Source organism: Cricetulus griseus (genome assembly GCF_003668045.3).
Source record: "Cricetulus griseus strain 17A/GY chromosome 1 unlocalized genomic scaffold, alternate assembly CriGri-PICRH-1.0 chr1_0, whole genome shotgun sequence".
Lineage (NCBI taxonomy): Eukaryota > Metazoa > Chordata > Mammalia > Rodentia > Cricetidae > Cricetulus > Cricetulus griseus.
Window position 1 is genome coordinate 240,808,729 of NW_023276806.1, and position 20,756 is coordinate 240,829,484.

At 34.6% G+C, this 20,756-nt stretch overlaps 1 protein-coding gene across 4 annotated transcripts in view; it reads left to right on the forward strand.

Moving 5' to 3' along the window:
• The window catches only part of Spock3 (SPARC (osteonectin), cwcv and kazal like domains proteoglycan 3), a 377,611-nt gene that overhangs the window by 286,843 nt on the left and 70,012 nt on the right, over positions 1-20,756 (forward strand). For all 4 annotated transcript variants that reach the window (XM_035451289.1, XM_035451290.1, XM_035451288.1 and 1 more), the window contains one exon: positions 2,542-2,656. In XM_035451289.1, the coding sequence (XP_035307180.1) occupies positions 2,542-2,656 (115 nt within the window). The remainder of the gene's footprint in view (positions 1-2,541; positions 2,657-20,756) is intronic.

Below are 20,756 nucleotides of genomic sequence, written 5' to 3' on the forward strand. Positions count from 1 at the left end.
GAAAACAGTTGAAGTAAATTCACTAATATCCACCACTCGTGGAAGAAACATAAAAACATATTGTAAGAACAATTCCAGGTTTTCAAGATACTGAGGTCACAAGACTCAGGTCTTATTTTCTTGGAGTTTTCTCACAAGCAGTCAAAAATTTCCTCATACAACTTAATTCTTGAACTATCTTCCAACACCAAGGAAGATATCAGCTTTGTAATACAGAATGCATCAATCATGTCATTCTCTGTATTATTTGAATTATGGCTAACTATGGATCAGCAAGCATGCCCTTTCTGTGATACTTGGTTCATTTATACCTTGCTATATATTTCAGCTCTTTGCTCATTAAGCAAATTGGGCACTGTTAATTAGAAATGCAGTCAGTGGATACAGATGAGATTACTTGAAAAAGAGATTTTTAATATTCTAATGTCCTTTATTTAAACTGTTTTTTAAAAGTTCTTCATTTTTCCCAAAAAGTAATCAAAGTATATCAATATTAAGTGATTCCTTGGTTAAAGTGAATAAGATCCATATAGTTATGTCCACAGAGTATATTTCCTATACATATGATTTTTATGTTCTTTCCAGAAGTTTATAGAAAAAAGGCCATTTCGTTGGATCATTTTAAGAAGAAAACTGTTTCCTTTATGAAGAAATATTTTTGCAAAGATAATTTTATCCTATTATATAAAATTTAAAGAGAACTTCAAATTGTTTTATATTTTGCCCATCTCCTTTACCACAATATTACTTGAGACTTAGATGGAATGAAATAAATGTTATTAAACAAATAAATCATATTACTAATCCAACATTCACCACATTACATAAAAACACACAAAATTCACTCCTAAAATTAACTGCATCGAAAAAAGACATAAAAGTGAAATGACAGAATTTTGAAGAAAGTAACAAGAAATACAAATTCTAAAATAAATTCTTAATATAGATTATAGGTTTGTCAATGAGCCACTCAAAATTAAACTTGAACATTTTATAAATTGTGTAATGAATATGGCTTTCATACCATCAAGTCCAAAGAATATTACAGTAATGAGTTACCAAAGTTACAATAAAATATAAAAATACCTAATTTAGCTCTCATCGAAACATTTGTAATTAACTTATTTCCACTTTAATTAGATGTTGAACATTTTGTAGCATATTCAAAATCATTTTACAATTATTAAATCATTGGATTAGTTTTGAAAATACTGTCATAGTGAGGAACCATTTCTCAATTGCAAACTTCTTCAAAACTGTCCAAATTTTTATTCATTTGTTGCAGGGACAATTAAGCATTCTGTTTGTCCACTAAGAGTTTTTTAACAAAGAAACATGAAGTGTTCGAGGATGTTAGTGATATGATGAGTAACTGGGTGTATGTTTTGCTTCCTGATGTAAGCTCATGAAATTCCTCTCCTGTGATTTTACATTGGAGCCGAAATGTCTATCTCATTTAATTTTAAAAATAATTGGCTCTGAGAAAATTATGGGAGTGATTTATAAAGAAATCATGCTACATCAGAATCAGCAGACAGTTCTTCTGTGTAGGAAGATAATCATCACATCTTAAAATATGGATTAGAATTTTTCATCATATCAAGTATTCAGCTATAAACTATTATCATAAGAAGGATTTTAAGACATATGTTTAACATTTTATAACGTGTCATGTTTGTAGAAAAATAAATTCAGGCCCAAACAAAACTACATTAAAGCATGTAATAACTTGCTTTATAATATTTTAATAGTTTTCCTTCAATTATGTTAGTATTATGCTAACTACCATGAGAAAATCTGGGTAGTAAAGTTATATGAGCAACTCACATTTATTAAAATTTGTGACTTACAGAAACTCTACTTAAAAAAAGCTCATAAATTATGATTTAAAAGGATGCATATGCATGTAAGTTATTGTGAGTATATTCACAATATATGTACCTATATAAAATTTAGGCACACGTATCATATTATGGATGCAAGATATAAGCTATATTGATTTTGTATATAAGTATGCATAGTTGGTCTGTATATGTGTCATGTTTGTCAATTAATAAATGCAAAGCCTTCAATAATTTCTTAATGAGGTATGATATGCCACTTGGGTGTGCAAGTCAGTGAACCAAGCATAGAATGAAATAAGAGACATATGTCATGCATTCTCAAATAACTAAAACAGAACAGAAACGTGTCCAAAGCACAACTCAGGAGATGGACTGTCAGTTTCTACATTGTTCTTCTGTCCTTTTGTAATTTAAAGTTCTGTAATCTAGAATAAGTGATCTGACAATTTCTGTGCTGTTGTGCTATTCCACGTCTTCTAACCTGAATGATTCCCTGAGTACTGTTGTACTGTTTTGTCAATGTAATACTTAGTTATACAGATTGTGTAGGATGTCCCATAGCACTATAGATATGAATGAAAACACTTGGAACTTATATGTACAAATAATATGCCTAAGCATCTTTGACTTTCTATTGGTATAATTAAATATAAATGTACTTGATAATATTTTGTTTCTTTTTCTCTTATTTACACAGTGCAAACTAGAATATCAAGCATGTGTCTTAGAAAAACAGATTTCTATCAGATGTGAAGGACGTTGTCCGTGTTCCTCTGATAAATCCACAAACATGGGCAGAAATGTTAAGAGAGGTAAGTGCTACAAAATCATTTCTAGCTCATATTCAATCCATATGCTCATATATTTCATAATAAACAAAGTTTGCTTTTATACATGTGACTAGCTGTAAGAATAGCATCTCCCTTGTCAGTTTATTCTCACTTGAGCTTCACTTATATAGAAAAAACTTTCCCATGTCTTTCATAGTCATGAAAAAAAATGAAACGTACAGACTCTTTATTTTTTATTTGATAACCAAATATAAAATCTCTAAAGCAATTTTTCTAAAAATTATCAAATTTAAAATTTGTGAATTTTTACTGAGGTTGTTAGATCTAAGAATTGAAATTTATTTGACCACATAAACACCTGCTTAAATATTGTCTTTATAAATAAGATGCCTGTTCCCTAACTTGAATTAATAATAATAATAGTAATAATAATAATAATAATAAAATAAAATAAATGAGATGCCTACTTATTGTGTAGTATCTGTGTATGTGAATAAAACATTGTAGTAGTTTGAAATGTATTATCATATCTACTTTGTGTTTTCTTAGATTAATTACTAAAATTTTCATGTTTTGTGTGTGAGAGAGAGAAAAAGAGAGACAGACAGAGAGAAAGAAAGAGTGAGCATATGTGTGAAATTGCCTTTATACTTTTGAAAAGGTCTACAGACTACCAAAATCAGCATTGGAATTTATAGCTGTTTGACTATCATGATTTGAGAATTATCTTTCTATGGCAGAGAAGTATTCATTACTGGTCTTTTCCTGAAACATTTTGAGAAACAGCTTCACAGTAAGGAAAATGTGATTTTATTTCAAATTCCCTTAATTCAAACTATACTATTTTGAACATGGTATTCTGGATTTCTGTATTATAACAAAATTCCAAGGCTAATTGACTTATAATTAGTGAATGTTAATTTGGGCTCATGGCTCATTTTTAGTCCATGATTTTGTTATGATATCACAATACAGAACTGTGGAAATATCAGGAAGAGCATCCATCTCATAGTAGTCAGGAAACAGAGAGAGGGAGAGAGAGGGGGAGTGAAGGGAGAGGGAGAGAGAGTTTTCCAAATGCTTTTCAAGTGCGAATCTCCAAAGGCCTAACTTCCATCATAGACTTCAAATGTTTAGTGTGAAGCTGCCTTGCAGTGTCACAGACTTGGTAGTCTGAGTATTCAATCCATGAACCTAAGTGACATTGAAATATATATCCCATAGCATAGCTGTTGATCAAGGTTTTAATCTCATGACAAATATGTTATCTTAGACCTATTGTCTGAAACTCAGTGTTGTCATTTATGAACATGTCAGTCAGTAGAGTCATAATTTAGTTAAATATTTTAAATAAAATCATATGAAGACATTGACTTTTTGTTAAATCACCTAACCAGTACTATTGTTCAAAAGAAAATTAATTGATTTTTAATAGGCCAGTGATCACCCAGTGTTCAGATATATGCATGGTGATTTCAACTTCTGCAAGTGGCGGGGATGCCTTCCTGTAGTAGCCCTATGCTTTACATATTGCTTTTGATGTCTAACAGTAGAATAGATCCACTTCCATGATTGGTTACTTATATATCATTTTTCTCTGTCTTCTAGTCCATGTTCTTCAATATCCACTAAAATAACCTATGGCACAGTGAATTTTTCAATTATCTCCAGAGCATCTAAAGCTACTTAGAGTTTTCTTTCAACTGAGATTTTGATATCTGTGCCTTCCTCACTTTGCTCCCAAGTGAATACATTTCCACAATTAAAGTGAAGACTTTAAACTCTGATAATCACTGCAAGCATGATATAAGACTACCATATATATGTATGATGTGTGTCTCTTATTTTACATGTAGACCATTAAGATCTTTTGAAATGTCCTCTTGATAAGTGTTTCACCTAAATTACCACTGCCCTTTCACAAGATTACTGATCAACAATATTTCCCAATTTCAAGCTTATTTTTGAATGAGATATGTTTCATATGGTATCACGTTATCATATCGTCTCATAAACTGTGATAGAATGCCAGTATGAATTACGTTAGGAAAGAAACACATCTGTAAATTAGACCTCCCACTGAATAAACAATTGCCTTTAGCACTTAACTTTTCATTACTATATTTATATTAATATGTCAAGAAGCAAACTTTTCTTAAAGTCATACTGTCTGGGTATAAAGATAATTTGAGTTCAATTGTGCATCAAAAGAGAGGTAAGAGGATTTTAAACTAATTCTGCTCTGACAGATTGTCAGGGCAAAGTAAGAACAGGATTTTACCAGCTACTGTGAAAAACCAGTACAGGAAATTTTGAATGTCATTTCTCCACAATGCCAAAGGCCAAGAAACATGGGAAATGTAAAACTCAGTTCAGCATCATTTCTAATCTTCCACCTGTCATTTATAGTAGAAGCATTTCTTAGGGTGACTGTACAGTGTGGGAAATTCTTTTTAATGTCATCTTTGTTATAGAAGTGGTGAGAAGAAAACTACACTCTATGAAATAGTTCTACAATCTTTCTAATCGTCCCTCTGAGGTCAAGTTGATATCATACTAGGTTTTCAGTTTATTAATTGTAGAGGGAACCTTTTACATTCGCTTGAACTTTATCAATACTAATAAAATAGTTTCTTTTTACAAAGTAGAGTAATGTATATTTCATCATTATTCTCCAAATATAGCCCATAAGTGGTAGACATAAATAGGTCAAGCATTCAAGTTTGAAAATCTTAAATGAAGAATTAAGACTAATTTACACTTTTAGAATCCTGGATTCTGACTTGAGACAAATGTATAAACTAATCATTCAATAAATAACTTGAGCATGTTTTGACACTTGTATCAGATTTCCCTTCATTTAAAAATATCCCTAGCATTACCTAAAAGAAATACTATTCAGGTATAAGATGTATTTTTTTGAAAGGTGTCCTCAAGTTATTAAAATAATGATGTACTTTCAGCTGATTATAAAGGATCATTGAATGTTTGTATAACTAGAAAAATAGGTGACATATTGTGAACACAACTTCTAAATAGATCATTTCCAATTTTAGTAATATATATAATATATATGCATATATATGTATATATATATATATATAACAATTATTTACTTTATAAGAGACTTATAGAAGCAAAGGCCAAGAAAATATAGAAAGAGCGTAGGAAAATACCACATTTCTTGTCACTTGAAGATGTTACCCTAGGCATATATTTAATTGCTATAGTTCGTAAGCATAGCAAACCTTACACATATAAATTCAAAAGTGCTCTGTTTTGTTATTCATTTGATTCTTCAGCTTCAGGATATTATTTATTTGGCCTTTTCTGTTCTAACTTGAGCATAAATTGTGCATCATGTTTACTGTATTTGTGGGATCTCAGAAGCTTGAGTTTCCTCTTGTGTCTTTGCTTCATTCCCCTACTCTTGGATTAATGGCTTCTGTGTTTGTTCTTCTACTGTTGCTTCAGCTACCATTGTCCATCATATTGCAGCAACCATACTAGGGTACAATTAAAAATGGTAGAATTAAATAATGTCTCATTTTGTTATGAAATCTTCACGAGTCAATGGGCCTGTGGTTTTATATTGATATTTTGTCTCTTGAAGATGCAGAGACATTTGGGCAGTTTCTTTTTGGGCGGCTTTCTTTCTGTTTTCTTTCTGTTCTTTCACTGAAGCTCCATCCTTTGTAATTTACAGCCTTCACTTATTTGTTGGTTGGCTAGTCAATAAAATAAAGTATTAGTGATGATTTTCAAGTTCCTCAGAAGTCATATACAAACATACATGAAGAATGACTTTGGAATTGAGACCAGAAGTCATGCAAAATGTATTTACAATAGGTATTACCTAACATATATGAAAGTATTATTAGCCATTACCCCACCCCCCGAGCTTTGGTGGCCCAAACCTTTAATCCCAGCACTCGGGAGGCAGAGGCAGGCAGATCTCTGTGAGTTCAAGGCCAGCCTGGTCTCCAGAGCAAGTGCCAGGATAGGCTCCAAAGCAACACAGAGAAACCCTGTCTTGACAAAACCAAAAAAAAGTAAGGATTAAAGAAAGAGAGGTGATGCAACATTAAAAAGTGTGTTCTTCTCTTCCATAGGACTAGACTTCAGGTCACAGAACCCATGTCTGATAGTTCACAATAGACTGTAGCTCCAGCTTCCTTTTCTCACTTTCATGGAGTGAGAGACATGTGGAACACAGTTAAAATCACACACACACACACACACACACACACACACACACATGCCAGAGAGAGAAAGAGAGAGAGAGAGAGAGAGAGAGAGAGAGAGAGAGAGAGAGAGAATAAAAACATGTTTTATAAAAGAGATTAAAAGGGAAAAGAAACATGTGGGCCTTTCTTAGAAATATATTATTTTAAATATTTAGTGTTTTTCTGACTTAGGATGTCTGACAGCACAAATGTGTAAACAAGTTATACTGGGGGTTTGGTTCTAAAATAGAAAAGGAAAAGTCAAGCATTTAAATTTTATGGTTTGCTCTAATAGTCTCATAGTTACTACTTGCAGACTTGAGTATCCAATTTGAGATGAGTTTAACACTGATTGCTCTAACTTAACACAATGAAATATCAGCAATTTACATTTTGTAAAATGAACAACACTGTCCCATCACAATTCTTTCCGATTTGGCAAAATGGTACCTTAGAAACTCCCACCCTAATACTCAACCAAACACTCATCAGTTCAGCCCAAGAGAACTGTGTCTATTAGCAGAGTAGCAAAATTATGACTTTCTGAATGATTAATGAGAGACACACACAGTTTCTCCTCTAACAAACTTTTTATTTAATTTAAATTGAGTTTTCATAGAACACAGTTCTCTAAAATATTATTTAAGAATATTGTTCTACTTATTCAAAACATAAATTTGATTAAAAATGTACATGAATAGACTAAAATCATTTTAGGGCAACATAGCATAGGAAGTGAGATAATGGTGTTACTACATACCACTTGGGTCAGAGGCAATTTTATTTGTGTTTATTAAGTGCTTATTCAGGAATTATAATGGGATAACAGAATATATCCATTATCCTGTATTCACCTTGTATTGTTGTAAAAATGGAACTGTAGAGGTAAAGCTTGTGAGTTTCACCAAATCTGTCTTATTTCTGACTTTTGAGTAGATACAAAGAAGAATAGCATTATAAGTATAATACTGGTTCCCAGAGGAAACTGAGTTTTCTGACATTCATTTTCTCATCTACACTTGAATATTGTAAGCATTCCCCTGAGAAAATCTAAATGTCATCTTTAAGAAATATTAACTTATTACCCCAAGTTACTGAGATGATATTCAATATAGATTTAATTCATTCTTTCTATTTCTAGAATGTATAGCTTTAGCATCAATGACAAGACACAGGATAGCAGCAAAATCACAAAATATGACATTGGCATAATTTGAAGTCAGCTCATTTATCTTTGTTTTAATTGTAATTACACCAATTTTTAATTAGAAAAAAGCTTTTTAACATGTCAATCCCAGTTCCCTCTCCCTCCCCTCCTCCCCTATACCCCATCCCCTATCCCAAACCCTTTCTGCTCCCAAGGGAGGGTGGAGCCTTCCATGGGGGATCTATAAAGTCTATCATATCATTTGGAGCAGGGCCTAGACCCTCCACTGTGTGTCTAGACTGAGGGATTATCCCTCTATGTGCAGTGGGATCCCAAAGTCCATTCCTGTAATAGGGACAAATAATGATCCACTACCAGAGGCCCCATAGATTGCCCAGACCTCCAAACTGACATACTCCTTCAGGGTGTCTGGAACAGTCTTATGCTGGCTTCCCAGCTATCAGTCTGAGTGTCATGATATCCCTCTTGTTCAGGTAAGCTGTTTCTGTGGGTTTCTCCAGCCTGGTCTTGACCCCTTTGCTCCTCACTCCTCCCTCTCTGCAACTGCATTCCAGAGTTGATCTCAGTGTTGAGCTGTGGGTGTCTCCTTCTGCTTCCATCAGCTACTGGATGAAGGCTCTACAATGGCTTATAAGGTAGTCATCAATCATCCAAATGAAATTCAAATGAAGACATTTAACTCCACACATTATTTTTCAATATTGTTATTTATTCATTCATTTCACAAATAAGTAATACCATATGCATATAGTGTGATTATATTTTGTTTATGATATAGCAAATAATGCCTACCTTAGTTTGCCATAGAGGCTAGGCAGTTGTGGTACACAACTTTAATCCCAGGACTTGGGAGACAGAAGAAGACACATCTGTTAGTTCAAGGCCACCATGTACTACATTGGATTGAATTTGTCTAAAAGTGAAACAGCTCACACAAATGTGATAGCAGCACCTGGAGTGATACACCTTTAATCCCAGCACTAAGGAGGTGGAGACTAGAAGGCATATAGTTATGTGAAGAGAGAATATAAGGTGAGAGGAGACAGGAACTCAGGATAGTCTAGGCAGAGGCAGTCTGAGGAGCAGTGAAGTTTGTGCATCCTGAAGATGTAGTCTGAGGACAATATCACCCCTTTGTCTGAGCATTGATAGAGGTAAGTGCTCGCTAGTGGCTGGCTGCTGTGCTTCTCTGATTCTTCTCTAATTTGCTCCCCTAATATCTGACTCTGTTTTTTATTAATAATACAAAGTACAATTCATGATACAATACAATATATATATATATGTATATATATGTATATATACATATATATCTATATGAATGTATACAACAATCTTAATTAGGGAATGAATTTAAGTTAAATAAAAAAGATATTTTGATTCTCTATTAAAAATATATATAATAAACATATATTACAAACATATATAAGATTCATAATATCACCATTAAAGGTACTATAATACTTTTTTATAATTTATATGTCTAATACTAAATTTTATACCATGTCTAATATTCAACCATTTTGCCTTTTGTTTACTTTTACATTAACCTATAGCATTCATTTTTTATTCATTTTTTTAATCTTTGAAACTAGGAAGTAATTACTTTTAATTAATGTTTAACCTTATTTAATGCACTTCATTAATCAGTAGTTTCTTTACCTCTTAGCCATACAACATTTTCCATAATTATGATATTTCACTTTCAGTGCAGTTATGAGATGTGTGTCAAATATATATATATATATTTTTCGAGACAGGGTTTCTCTGTGTAGCTTTGGAGCCTATCCCAGCACTTGCTTTCGAACTCACAGAGATCCTCCTGCCTCTGCCTCCTGAGTGCTAGGATTAAAGGCATGAGCCACCAACGTCAGACCAAAAATATATTTTATAAACAAATATTTTTAGCTTTTCTATTATAATCAAGGAGTTTAAGCCTAGTCACTTAGAAACCTTTCACACTGTCATGGATCAAAGAGTTGTGCCATATTTATAGATTAAAAGATTAATTTCTTTTTTCAATAGCATTTAAGTCTCCTCCCTGGAGTTTTACATTCATTTGAGAAACTTAAGAAGTATGATCTATGAAATCCTTTCTAGTTATATATGAGATATTACTGTTACAATCACCACTTCACAATTACCCTATTGTTCTTCCTCTAGAAGGTCTTTGGACAAAGAATCTGAAATTACTGTAGGTGCTATTTTCTCATAGAACATCTTTTAATTTGCTAACATATGTTTTATGAATTTCATTCAAATTTAACTGACTTCACCAAAGATTGTCTTGACTTTTCCTGGGAAATTTGTAAATATTTGCTCATTCAGTATGGTACCCTGTCTTGACCACAGGCCAATGAAACAATTTCCACAAGTCTGTCTTGGTGAACCAATGGGTTTACTTAGATTACTTACAGGAGTATGGGTGAAAAGAGCAACTACATCAATGAGAAGCTCATCCTTGTCATAAATGATGACTCAAGAAAATGAAAAAAACAAAAACAAAAGAATTCAATTGTATCCCTGCAATCCCTGCACACTAGGAGGCTTTATTTCATTATGGGTGAAGACACCACATTATTAGAATGTGTTTCTAATGTATGCTAAGAGAATGGAATTTGGTTTCCCCTTATCAAATGATACATTGGCATTTTGCTGGTTCTGATTTCCAAGGCAATACTCCTGCTATTACCTCTCCAGTGATTGGGGAAACTAACCATACAACCACATACCCTTTCAGTTCATCTTAACTGCCCATTATGCCCAGTCCAGCTGAGAGCTGCATTATTGATTGTTATACTTAATGCCAGGCTTACAACTTTGTGTAATAAACATATTTGAGCAGAGTATCAAATTTTAATTTTTAATACTTCAGATGAGAACAAGACTCAAGAACACATAATCATATCCAGGCTTGGCATGTAGTAAAACACAGTTGACAGACTGCAGTGTTAATAAAAATTCTAAAACTGACTTGCCTCAAAATTCCTGAAAATCTTAGGATGTTTGATCCGGTATTATTACTTAAGAGTTTATATTGAGAATGGTCATAATGTAAATAAGAAAACGGTCACTTAACAGTCATCATTTGAAATAGAAATACAATGGTATAAGAATCTAGGTGAGCAAAGGGGTGAAGACCAAGCTAGAGAAACCCACAGAAACAGCTGACTTAAACAAGGGGGAGCTCATGGTCCCCAGACTGACAGCTCGGAAACCAGCATAGGACTGAATAGGCCCCCTGAACTTTGGTGTCAGTCAGGAGGCCTGAGCAGTCTATGGTACCTCTGGCAATGGAACAGTATTTATCCGTAGTGTAGGAATGAACACTGGGAGCCCATTCCCCATAGAGGGATACTTTTTCAGCCTAGACACAGGGGGGAGGGCCTAGGCCCTGCCCCAAATGATGTGATGGACTTTGATGGCTCCCCCCCATGGAAGGTATCACCCTTTCTATGAGGCAGAAGAGGGGTGGGATGGAGGTCATTGGGGGGGCAGATGGGAGGATGGGAAGGAGAGGGAACTGGGATTTATATATAAAATAAGATTGTTTCTAATTTAGTTTTTTTTTCAAAAAATTAAAAAAAAAGAATCTAGTTGAAAACTAATGTTTAATATCTTGGAAATGGTTAAAGTACATTAGCTTTAGAGCAGTTCAACAAAATGCCAGAAAAAGCAATTGAGATGGAAAGGGCCCAAAACTTCTGAGTTTTCAGTCTGTGGTTCCTCACCTCTGTTGATTCTGGACTTATGGTTGCAAGCAAAATTTTACTACATTCTATACCTTTGTCCTTGAGACATCTAATTAGGCAAGCTGAATAAAATTCTGCATTGAAGATTTGAATATAGAAAAAAAAACAAAATCCAAGCATTTCTTATAAATTGAATAATGCTCCCCACTAATGTAAAATAAATCTAATTTGTGTGTCTAACACCTAGCTACACAAATATGCTAAACATAGTTTTAATTCTAAAAAATTATGCAATTTTGGCGGAATAATTGTAAATAGTACTAAATATGCTTTGGGGTGAACATAAGCAGCCATATGCTGGCTTCAAGATGGATATGGAGAGCTTTTAAAAGAAATGTTCTCAGTGCTGGAAAAATGCTCAGATATTAAGAGACTGGCCATGCCTTCAGATGATAAGCAAGTCTCCAAAGTACTCGTCTTGGGTGTCTTACAACCACTGGAAGCTCTACTTCCAGGGCATCTGATACACTTTTCCAGCATGCATGGCAGCACATTCACACATGACCCCCCCACACACACACCTGTAAATAAATATAAGTATATTTTTAAAATGAGAAACATTTTGATTCACTACATGTTCACCTGTTCTATGTGTTAGAACATATTTTATAAATGGTATTATCAAATCTTCAAGATGATTTGGGCAACAGTAATATTAACCCCAATTTACAGACTTAACTTTGTGAATGAACACTCAAGAAGTTAAAGATTGGATCAGTTTTAAGTGATTGATCAGATTTAACCATCCCTAATAATTGTATGAGAAGGTATAAGATGGTATAAGAGTCTAGATGAGCAAAGGGGTGAAAACCAAGCTGGGGAAACACACAGAAACAGCTAACCTGAACAAGGGGGAGCTCATGGTCCCCAGACTGACAGCTCGGAAACCAGCATAGGACTGACTGAACAGGCCCCCTGAACTTTGGTGTCAGTCAGGACATTGGAGCCCAAATATATATATAATCTGAATTTCTTGTACGATAAAATAATAAACCTAACAAATGCCTCATCTAATTTCTAATTAGTCTGATCATTTCCTTCTGATGCTATGCCATTTATGTCTGAGCCCCTGACCTTGAAATATTTAACCTTTTCATTTTTTTATCTACTTAGTTTGCTACATCAAATTTATTTGGCAGGATTTTTGATGTCTTATTTTGTAATAGTTTAGTCTCTCCCTTTCTAAGATTCCTAATTTGGTTATTTTCAAAAATCCCAAGACATTAAGACATATCAAATGCATGAAGTAGGAAGTGCTTTCCTCCTGCTCTCTTCTTAATTCAATCACTGTGCTTATTTCATGGCTTCTATTTCTGACTGTCAGGAAACCTTATCCAATTCTATCATACTTGCTATATGAACTCCTGAATTTATATACGGTTTGGGGTGTGAAGTTGCTGCAGGTGAACAGAACCAAGCTACAAACATAATCTGATTAAGTCAAACATCTATTTTAAAAAATGCTAACATCAAAGTTAACTAAGGAACACAATAGCATTATCTGTAGAAATGAATGAGACAAAATACCATTTGGGAATAACAAGAGTGGAGCCAGGAAAATCACAGGTGTGAAAACAAGCTATTATTGTATGGAAATCAAAGGGAAGAGTGCCATGAGAATCCCAGGGATGTACATTCTGTAACACATTACAGTTTTTGGCAAATGCATTCTTTTCACAGGCTTCCCTGGAGTTTCTATTGTTGTAAGAGTTTCCATTACAATGCAAAATTCCATCAGCAGAAGAAACTTTCAGTGACAATCCTGAGTCTGAAAGCTAGTTTTGTTGTAAAGGACTACACTATCCTCCAGGAAAGGAGCCCACACACATCTCCACACACACACTACCAAGGGAAGGGAATGTATTTAAGTTTATTTAATTAAAAGAGAAACTTATGTGGATGGCAATCTCTACATACTACACAAACATGTATTGAAATGTATTCTTTTGTCAGTTGAGTAGGTGCTGACCTAGAATTTTAAAAAGAAAATCAATAAAATAGGATTTGCTTTAAGTGATGTGTATCTCATTGAAAATGACCTTAGTTTTTCCAGTAGAGAGCTCTCAGAAAAAAGGAAAGAATGAAGAAAGAAAGAAAGAAAGAAAGAAAGAAAGAAAGAAAGAAAGAAAGAAAGAAAGAAAGAGGGATTCATTGCCTGTGTGCTTTTACTTGAACTACCAGACAGAATGGCTTTCTTCATGGAGTGAGAGTTACCTTCAAAACTCTTTCTTATGCAGCCATTTGATTTTATCATTCTGCTTTCAATAATTGAACTGAATGAAACAGATTCACTCCAAGTAAATACATTGCTTAGCACATTCTTCACATGGAAACATCATATTTGTTTTTAGTTCCTAATGAACTAAATCATTAGTATGAACTAATAGGGAAGAATCCAGTTGGATTTCTTTCTCAGAGTAAGATATAGTGATTTTTCCCTCTCAATGAATAGCTAAGGTGTCATGGCCCAGCATGTCTCAGCCTCAAACTGTTGTAGCCATGAGGTTTGTCCTGAGTCGGGGGAGCATGGACTTGGAAAATTCCTAGCCACCCAAAGGCGATAAAGACCAAACACAGGTGTCTTGTCATCTTTAGAGAGCTCTCAGTTCCATGCTGCAAAACTGGAGTCTCTTCTTTATTCAGCATCTTCCTGGCTGTTTCCTAACGTTGTTTCCTAGCCATGAGGCCATTTCTCTCTCCTCAGGTAGACTCCTCTGTCAGATAGCTCCTAACATCCTGTGTCCTCACTTGTCTCCCACACTTAGCCCTCTGCCCTGGTGCAGGCCTATTCAAATGCTTAGCTCTGTAGAGATGCAAACTAGGAGGCATTCTCCACTAAGGCTATGCCATTCAATAACAGATTAGCTAGCATCTGCAATACAATTGTAGACTGGAGCTGAACTGGAGGTTTGGACCTCCAGAAATCCTCTAATGGAATTTCCCTGACTCAAGACACTCAGGGAACTTATTATTGCTTTTTACAGACTTGTATTAAAATAATTATATATAATAAAATAAAAAATATGATCCAGAATTTATACTTTTCCAGAGAAGATAAAAAGGGAGTCAACAAACTATAGGGGAAAAATGCTTACATAAATTTTGATTTCTATCTATTGTGTGTATGAAGTTGTGAAAGTTTGTGACAAAGTGTACATGACTACATTCCATGTGTGTGGGGGGGTGTAACACAAAACCTCAAGTGTCCTCTTCTACTACACAGAGTGTTTTGAGCCCATGTTTACCTGATCATGACTATCAAACTTTCTTCATGCCCCCATTTCAAGCCCCTTATCCCTGAATACTTGAAATAATAGATAATGTTTAACCTTATGGATATTTTGTGTTTGTGATACATTCACATGAATAAGAAAGTTTAACTAATAAATTATGTATTAGAAATTAAACCTATGATTATTAATCAAGTGGGAAAAGCATGGCAGTGCAGTCTACTGATAAAAAAGGCATGTAATTTCAGTCCTTCTTAGGATGTCCATTTCACTTTATTCACTCTTCATTTTACTTTTAATGGTTGATGATACAGTGCCTACATGATGACCTGAAGGTAACTGAATATTATGGGTATTACAGCATACCTTTAAGTTACTAACATTAAGCTTACATGAACACAAGAACTATGACATGGCATTCCATATGTTATTGGAGGCATACAAATGCTACAGATTGACTTGTTAGACCCCAGGAAAACTGAGGCCTCTGGGGTCTCAGCCCAGGACCTCAGTCACTCCAATCACCAGGAGGATTCGAAAGCTTGCTGCAAACTGCATGAGGCTTTATTGTTAATGAGCTAACCCCATGTTAGCTCAGGTCTTTCACCCACCCGCCATGGCGGATGGCTAGCAAAGACAGCTCAAAGCGGCTGCAGAGAGATTTTGTAGGGCAGCATAAGGCGAGTGTCTAGGGGTACGCATGGCTCATGATTGGTGTGCCTCCAGGCTTGGAGGGCTTGCCCTGTATTGATTGGCCAACTGGTTGTTATGGCCCATAGGCCCTCCCAGGGTGGTTGCCATGCTCTGCGCACCATTGCTGTGCACTTGTCCGTAAAGCACACCCAGAGCCGTAAAAGCATACCACCACCAACTAACTTCTGATTGGTTCCTTGTCACGAGGCAGGCACCTAACCTCTAGTGACCAAGGCAAGGTCAGAAAAGCATGTGTTACTGTCATGGCTGCCGAAAGGGGCAGGCATCAGACCTTAGTGACCAAGACAAGGTCAGGCAAGTGCATGTTCCACTGTTATGGCTGCCAAAATGAAGCTGGTCCCGAAATGAAGCTGGTCCCTTCATTCTAACAGGAGATTAAGTAACACTGTGAGGACACAGTAATCAGAGATGTTTCATATATATGCTAGGATGCAGCCAGACCATTCAAGCTTTCAACTTACTACTTCACATGGCTTGCAGTTCAAAACAGATTAATTACCTATTACTTGAATTTTCTATTTAATATTTTCAACCAAAGTGATTTCTTTAGCTATTTAAGGGCACCAACTCTTCCAACTTTCTCTCTCTTCTCTTTTTTTTTTTTTTTTTTTTTTTTTGGTTTTTAGAGACAGGGTTTCTCTGTGCTTTTGAGGCTATCCTGGAACTACCTCTTGTAGACCAGGCTGGTCTCCAACTCACAGAGATCCGCCTGCCTCTGCCTCCTAAGTGCTGGGATTAAAGGTGTGTGCCACCAAATCCTGGCCTCTTCCAACATTTTCATTTGTAAAAAAAAAAAAAAAGAAAGAAAAAGTTCCATATTCCCTATGATAGGATTATATTTGTAAAATTTCCACTGCAGGAAAAGGTGATTGGCTTTTGATAACTTATCAAAGAAAACATTACAAATAAAACATTATCATTCTTGTTGAATAAAATCCAATGACAGTATATTCATTAAAGCATCATTTCCCCATTGTCAATAGGTTTCCTTTATTTGACTCATAATTCTCATAACACATCTATAGTGCTTAAATATGAAAACACTCTTTCATTGCTACCATGTTGTGGAAAGATTGAAGTTTTATTAAATCATATTATTGCTATAAGGAACCCTATAGTTACTAACTTTAATAAAAATTTTCCTTCATAGTATTTCTTTATTGGTAAATAATTCTAAGTTGAATATTTCCCAATGTATAAAGGGTAAATTTATCTACTTTGTAACATTTTATTTGACTCTGGTTCATTAGTTTCCAAACACAGCTCATCATTGGCATATGAGTGTGAACATAAGATCATAATACAGCATGAAATTGTTAAGCACTTTGGAGATTTTTTTGTGTTAGGCTCAATATAGTTTGCTTTAGGAGTTAACCTTGACCCTATCAGGTGAGGGGTTGAAAGGATATGGTTAAAAATTAATGAGTTTTGGTATGCAGTTGACAAAGGGTGAATTTGTCATACTTTTAATGTCATGTGATCAGCTGCTTCAAGCTCCTGTCTCCAAGACTTCCATGATGGATTTTGGACTTAAATTATGAAACAAAACAAACTTTCTTCCCTTATATTGCTATTTTTTAGGTGTTTTGCTGCATTCTAACACAATAACCTATTCAAAACAAAAGTAAAATACTAGAAAAGAATTCAAAATAATGTGGAGGTTTTCAGGCTTGTCAGGGTAACAAAGAAGATGTGGAAGGGATGGACTCCTCAGTCATAAGTCCAAGATAAATTAAGCTAATTGAATGAACACATAGTAATGTCTTCAATTCTGATAATAGGTTTTAAAACTCCACATTTTACTTGACATTAAGTATACAATATGTGCAAGTAGTTTCATTTCCCTTCTATTATATGCATTTTTAAAATGTGTAATACATGTGTACATATTTTAAAACTGCTATTATGTGGTTATTAATGTTTTAATAAAATTACAGATTTTTTACCTTATCTAAGAATTCACATGTGAAACAAACATATGAAGTAAAAACATCAGTAACATTTAAAGATATAAATTAAATTTTGTCCAAATTCATAAGTCAGGATTGGTTTCCTGGGAAGCAGCATTTCCCATACATACAAGATTACATATCAAAACAGAAGTGTGAAGACCACTCCAGCCAGGAACCTATAAAATCCTAGCAGTAAGCATTCAGAAATTTGACAAGAATGGGAAGAACATCCCTCACACAAGTGAAATGCGCAAACATGGTTTTCTCAGTGACTATTTGACCTGTAATTGGTTCTGTAGTGACCCATAAGTATAAGGGGAAAAACTGCATCAAAGGTCTTCATGCACAGGTGTCTGGCAGTGTGACAGAGGCACATGAAATTTCTTCTGCTGTATAATCAATTTGATACAACATGCCACTCTGCTTTGGCAAAACCTAAAGCTTAACAACATGAAATAACTCCATGACAGACTGTGATGAGTCTCCCTAGCAGACATCTTCATATTTCTTCCTCTGTGTATATCAAGTGTACTTGAATGGTAATCATTTTCAACCTGAATGGTAAAAATTTTATTGGTGACATATCATATTATTCAAATATAGCTTTTAAATTTTCTTTCAAGTTTAACTTAGTTACAGGAAAGATTGGAAATTTCTTGAAAAAACACTGACTTCAAAATACACATGAGACTTGATAATAGATGAGGAGAAAATCTAGGTTTTGCACAGACAGAGGAAAGTTCTATATAAACCCTAAAGATTCTGTAAGCATCTTTGGTAAATTTTCTTAGTCCACTAAAGATGTCCTCCCTTTGGAACTTGCCTCTCTCTGTACTTATCATGGATTCCACTCATGGATAGTGATCCTAAGGCAGTGTTATAGAGATCTTATTGATTTGGTTATTCAGTGAAGCCCCTGTTGACTTACTGAGTAGAGGACCTGGCATCAATTGGATGACATGAAAAACCCCTGAGGAGAAGCTAAACTGTCAAACTTCTCTATTACAGGATGTTTTTCTACATAAAATGCCATTCATTTAACTGTTTAGATCAGAAATTATTAGGCAGCACAGCTGATTGTTAATCTCAGCCTCTACCACTGTAATGATGGCTGTCACATGCTTTGTATATTGTTGATGCTGAGATGAAGGAATACAACAACTAACTGTGGTATTAAAAATCCTCACAACTAAAGAAAACTGTCCCACAACATGCATGTGTGTTCAAATCATCTAATCTCCACTGAATTATTAGTGTGCACATCACCTTTTAACAGATGTTTACACACTTTTGGTGAATATTTGTAACTTTGTCTTAAAATGGTTATCACTGTGTTTTCTAGAACAAGATTTCTAAAGATCTTTCCATTCATGGCCCTATTTTTGCCAAGAGAATTTTATGAGGTCCTCCATCAGAGAAGACCACTTAGACATGACTTCAAGTCAGAAGAAAGTCTTTACTAGCTGCCTGGCAATTCCACTGTGTGTTCGAGACGCAAGTTGTGTAGAGCCTTTCTTAGCATAAGCTTTTAAGCACATCCTGGGTTGACACATTTCAGTTATCATGAACACATAGCTGGAAGCAGAAATACAGAAGCCAAAAAGTAAAGTAAACATCTTTAGGTACTTTCCCAGGACTATGGCCTTGGATGTATTAGGTCTTCTTTTTTTCTCATTTTGGCAAGTGTTGCTGTTTATGTGCTGGTTTCTAAGGCCTGAATAGATTTTCCATTATGGTGTCATTTATATTAAGGTCTGAGGGCCTATGACAATTTCAGATATATAAGTAGATGAAATAAATATGAAAATCAAATATTTAACTGATAATAAGTTATAAGATTACATTAGGAAAACTGTTTTGATAACTATAATATTACCATCTGCTCAAGAGAAAGCAAATTTTTATTCTAATGAGAGGAAAGTTTTTACTTTTATATTATTTAAACTTTGGCTGAATATTTGGTACTATAGGATGTAGAGCATTTTGAGATAAGTATTTTGATTGTTTGAATATCAAAGCTGCATATTCCCTTTGTCATAAATATGTAATAAATAATTAGAAAAGTATATTCAGGGTCATTTTAGATACAGTTACAATCATTTAACAATTGATTAGAGATAGAAACTTATTCCTCCAAAGGGATGAACTCCTTGATTGATATTCTAATACCAGTCAGTCAGTCCTAGAATATAAACATGCAAGCTACACTTACCAGACTCAATAGGTTAGATTTCTATATCTGTTTGTATGCTTATATGTATATGTAGCAACAGCTTTCAGAGTTGTCTTCATTCATGAATTGGGGTTGTTGAAAATACGAGCATGTTGAGCATGTTGAAAATACGAGGCAAATGTAGAAGGGAAAATGGTAATAATTATGTTCAATAAAGTAAAGACAAATGAAAAAATTATTGAAAATTCTAGCCTAATCACGAGTCCAATTTCACTTTATGTTTCATGAAGCTCAAGTTAACAAGAGTTAAAACCAAACAGCAATTTTATATCAAATGCAACAAAATATAATTAAAGTATATGATAGTTTGATAGTTATATGCTGGAGAATTTTACAGTAAAATATTAGATGTCCTTGAATTTTTTATTAAAATCTTGTTTGTAAGAGAGAAAATATTTGTACGGCAGATCATAAGTAAAGCTTACGATACAGCGGTCTAGAAACCCTAAGCCAAGATGTTCCCAGCACTATTCATTAACCTTGCATAGTATGACTGCACACACAATGCAAAGTGCACACAGTATATGTTCAGAACTGATACGGCGCTAATATTGCAGAATGCAGCTTGGTGAGCCCACCAGGAGTGCCTTAAATTCACTGCACATTTGGATTTGGATTAATTTCTGGATGTCACATGTTCAAAATATTTTAGTGTTGTCAAATTTTCACAAACCTCATATTCATTTATGTGGTTCTGGTGTCAGTGAGCGGGATGACCCCATGCCCCAAGGTTTCCAAAGAAAGAGGGAAACCTGCTGTCCGCCCGCCACAGCCTGCCCTGTCGGGCCACTGAGAGGCATTGGAGCAGCTTCCATATGCTCGCGCCATCCCGGCGCTCTTAGGCAT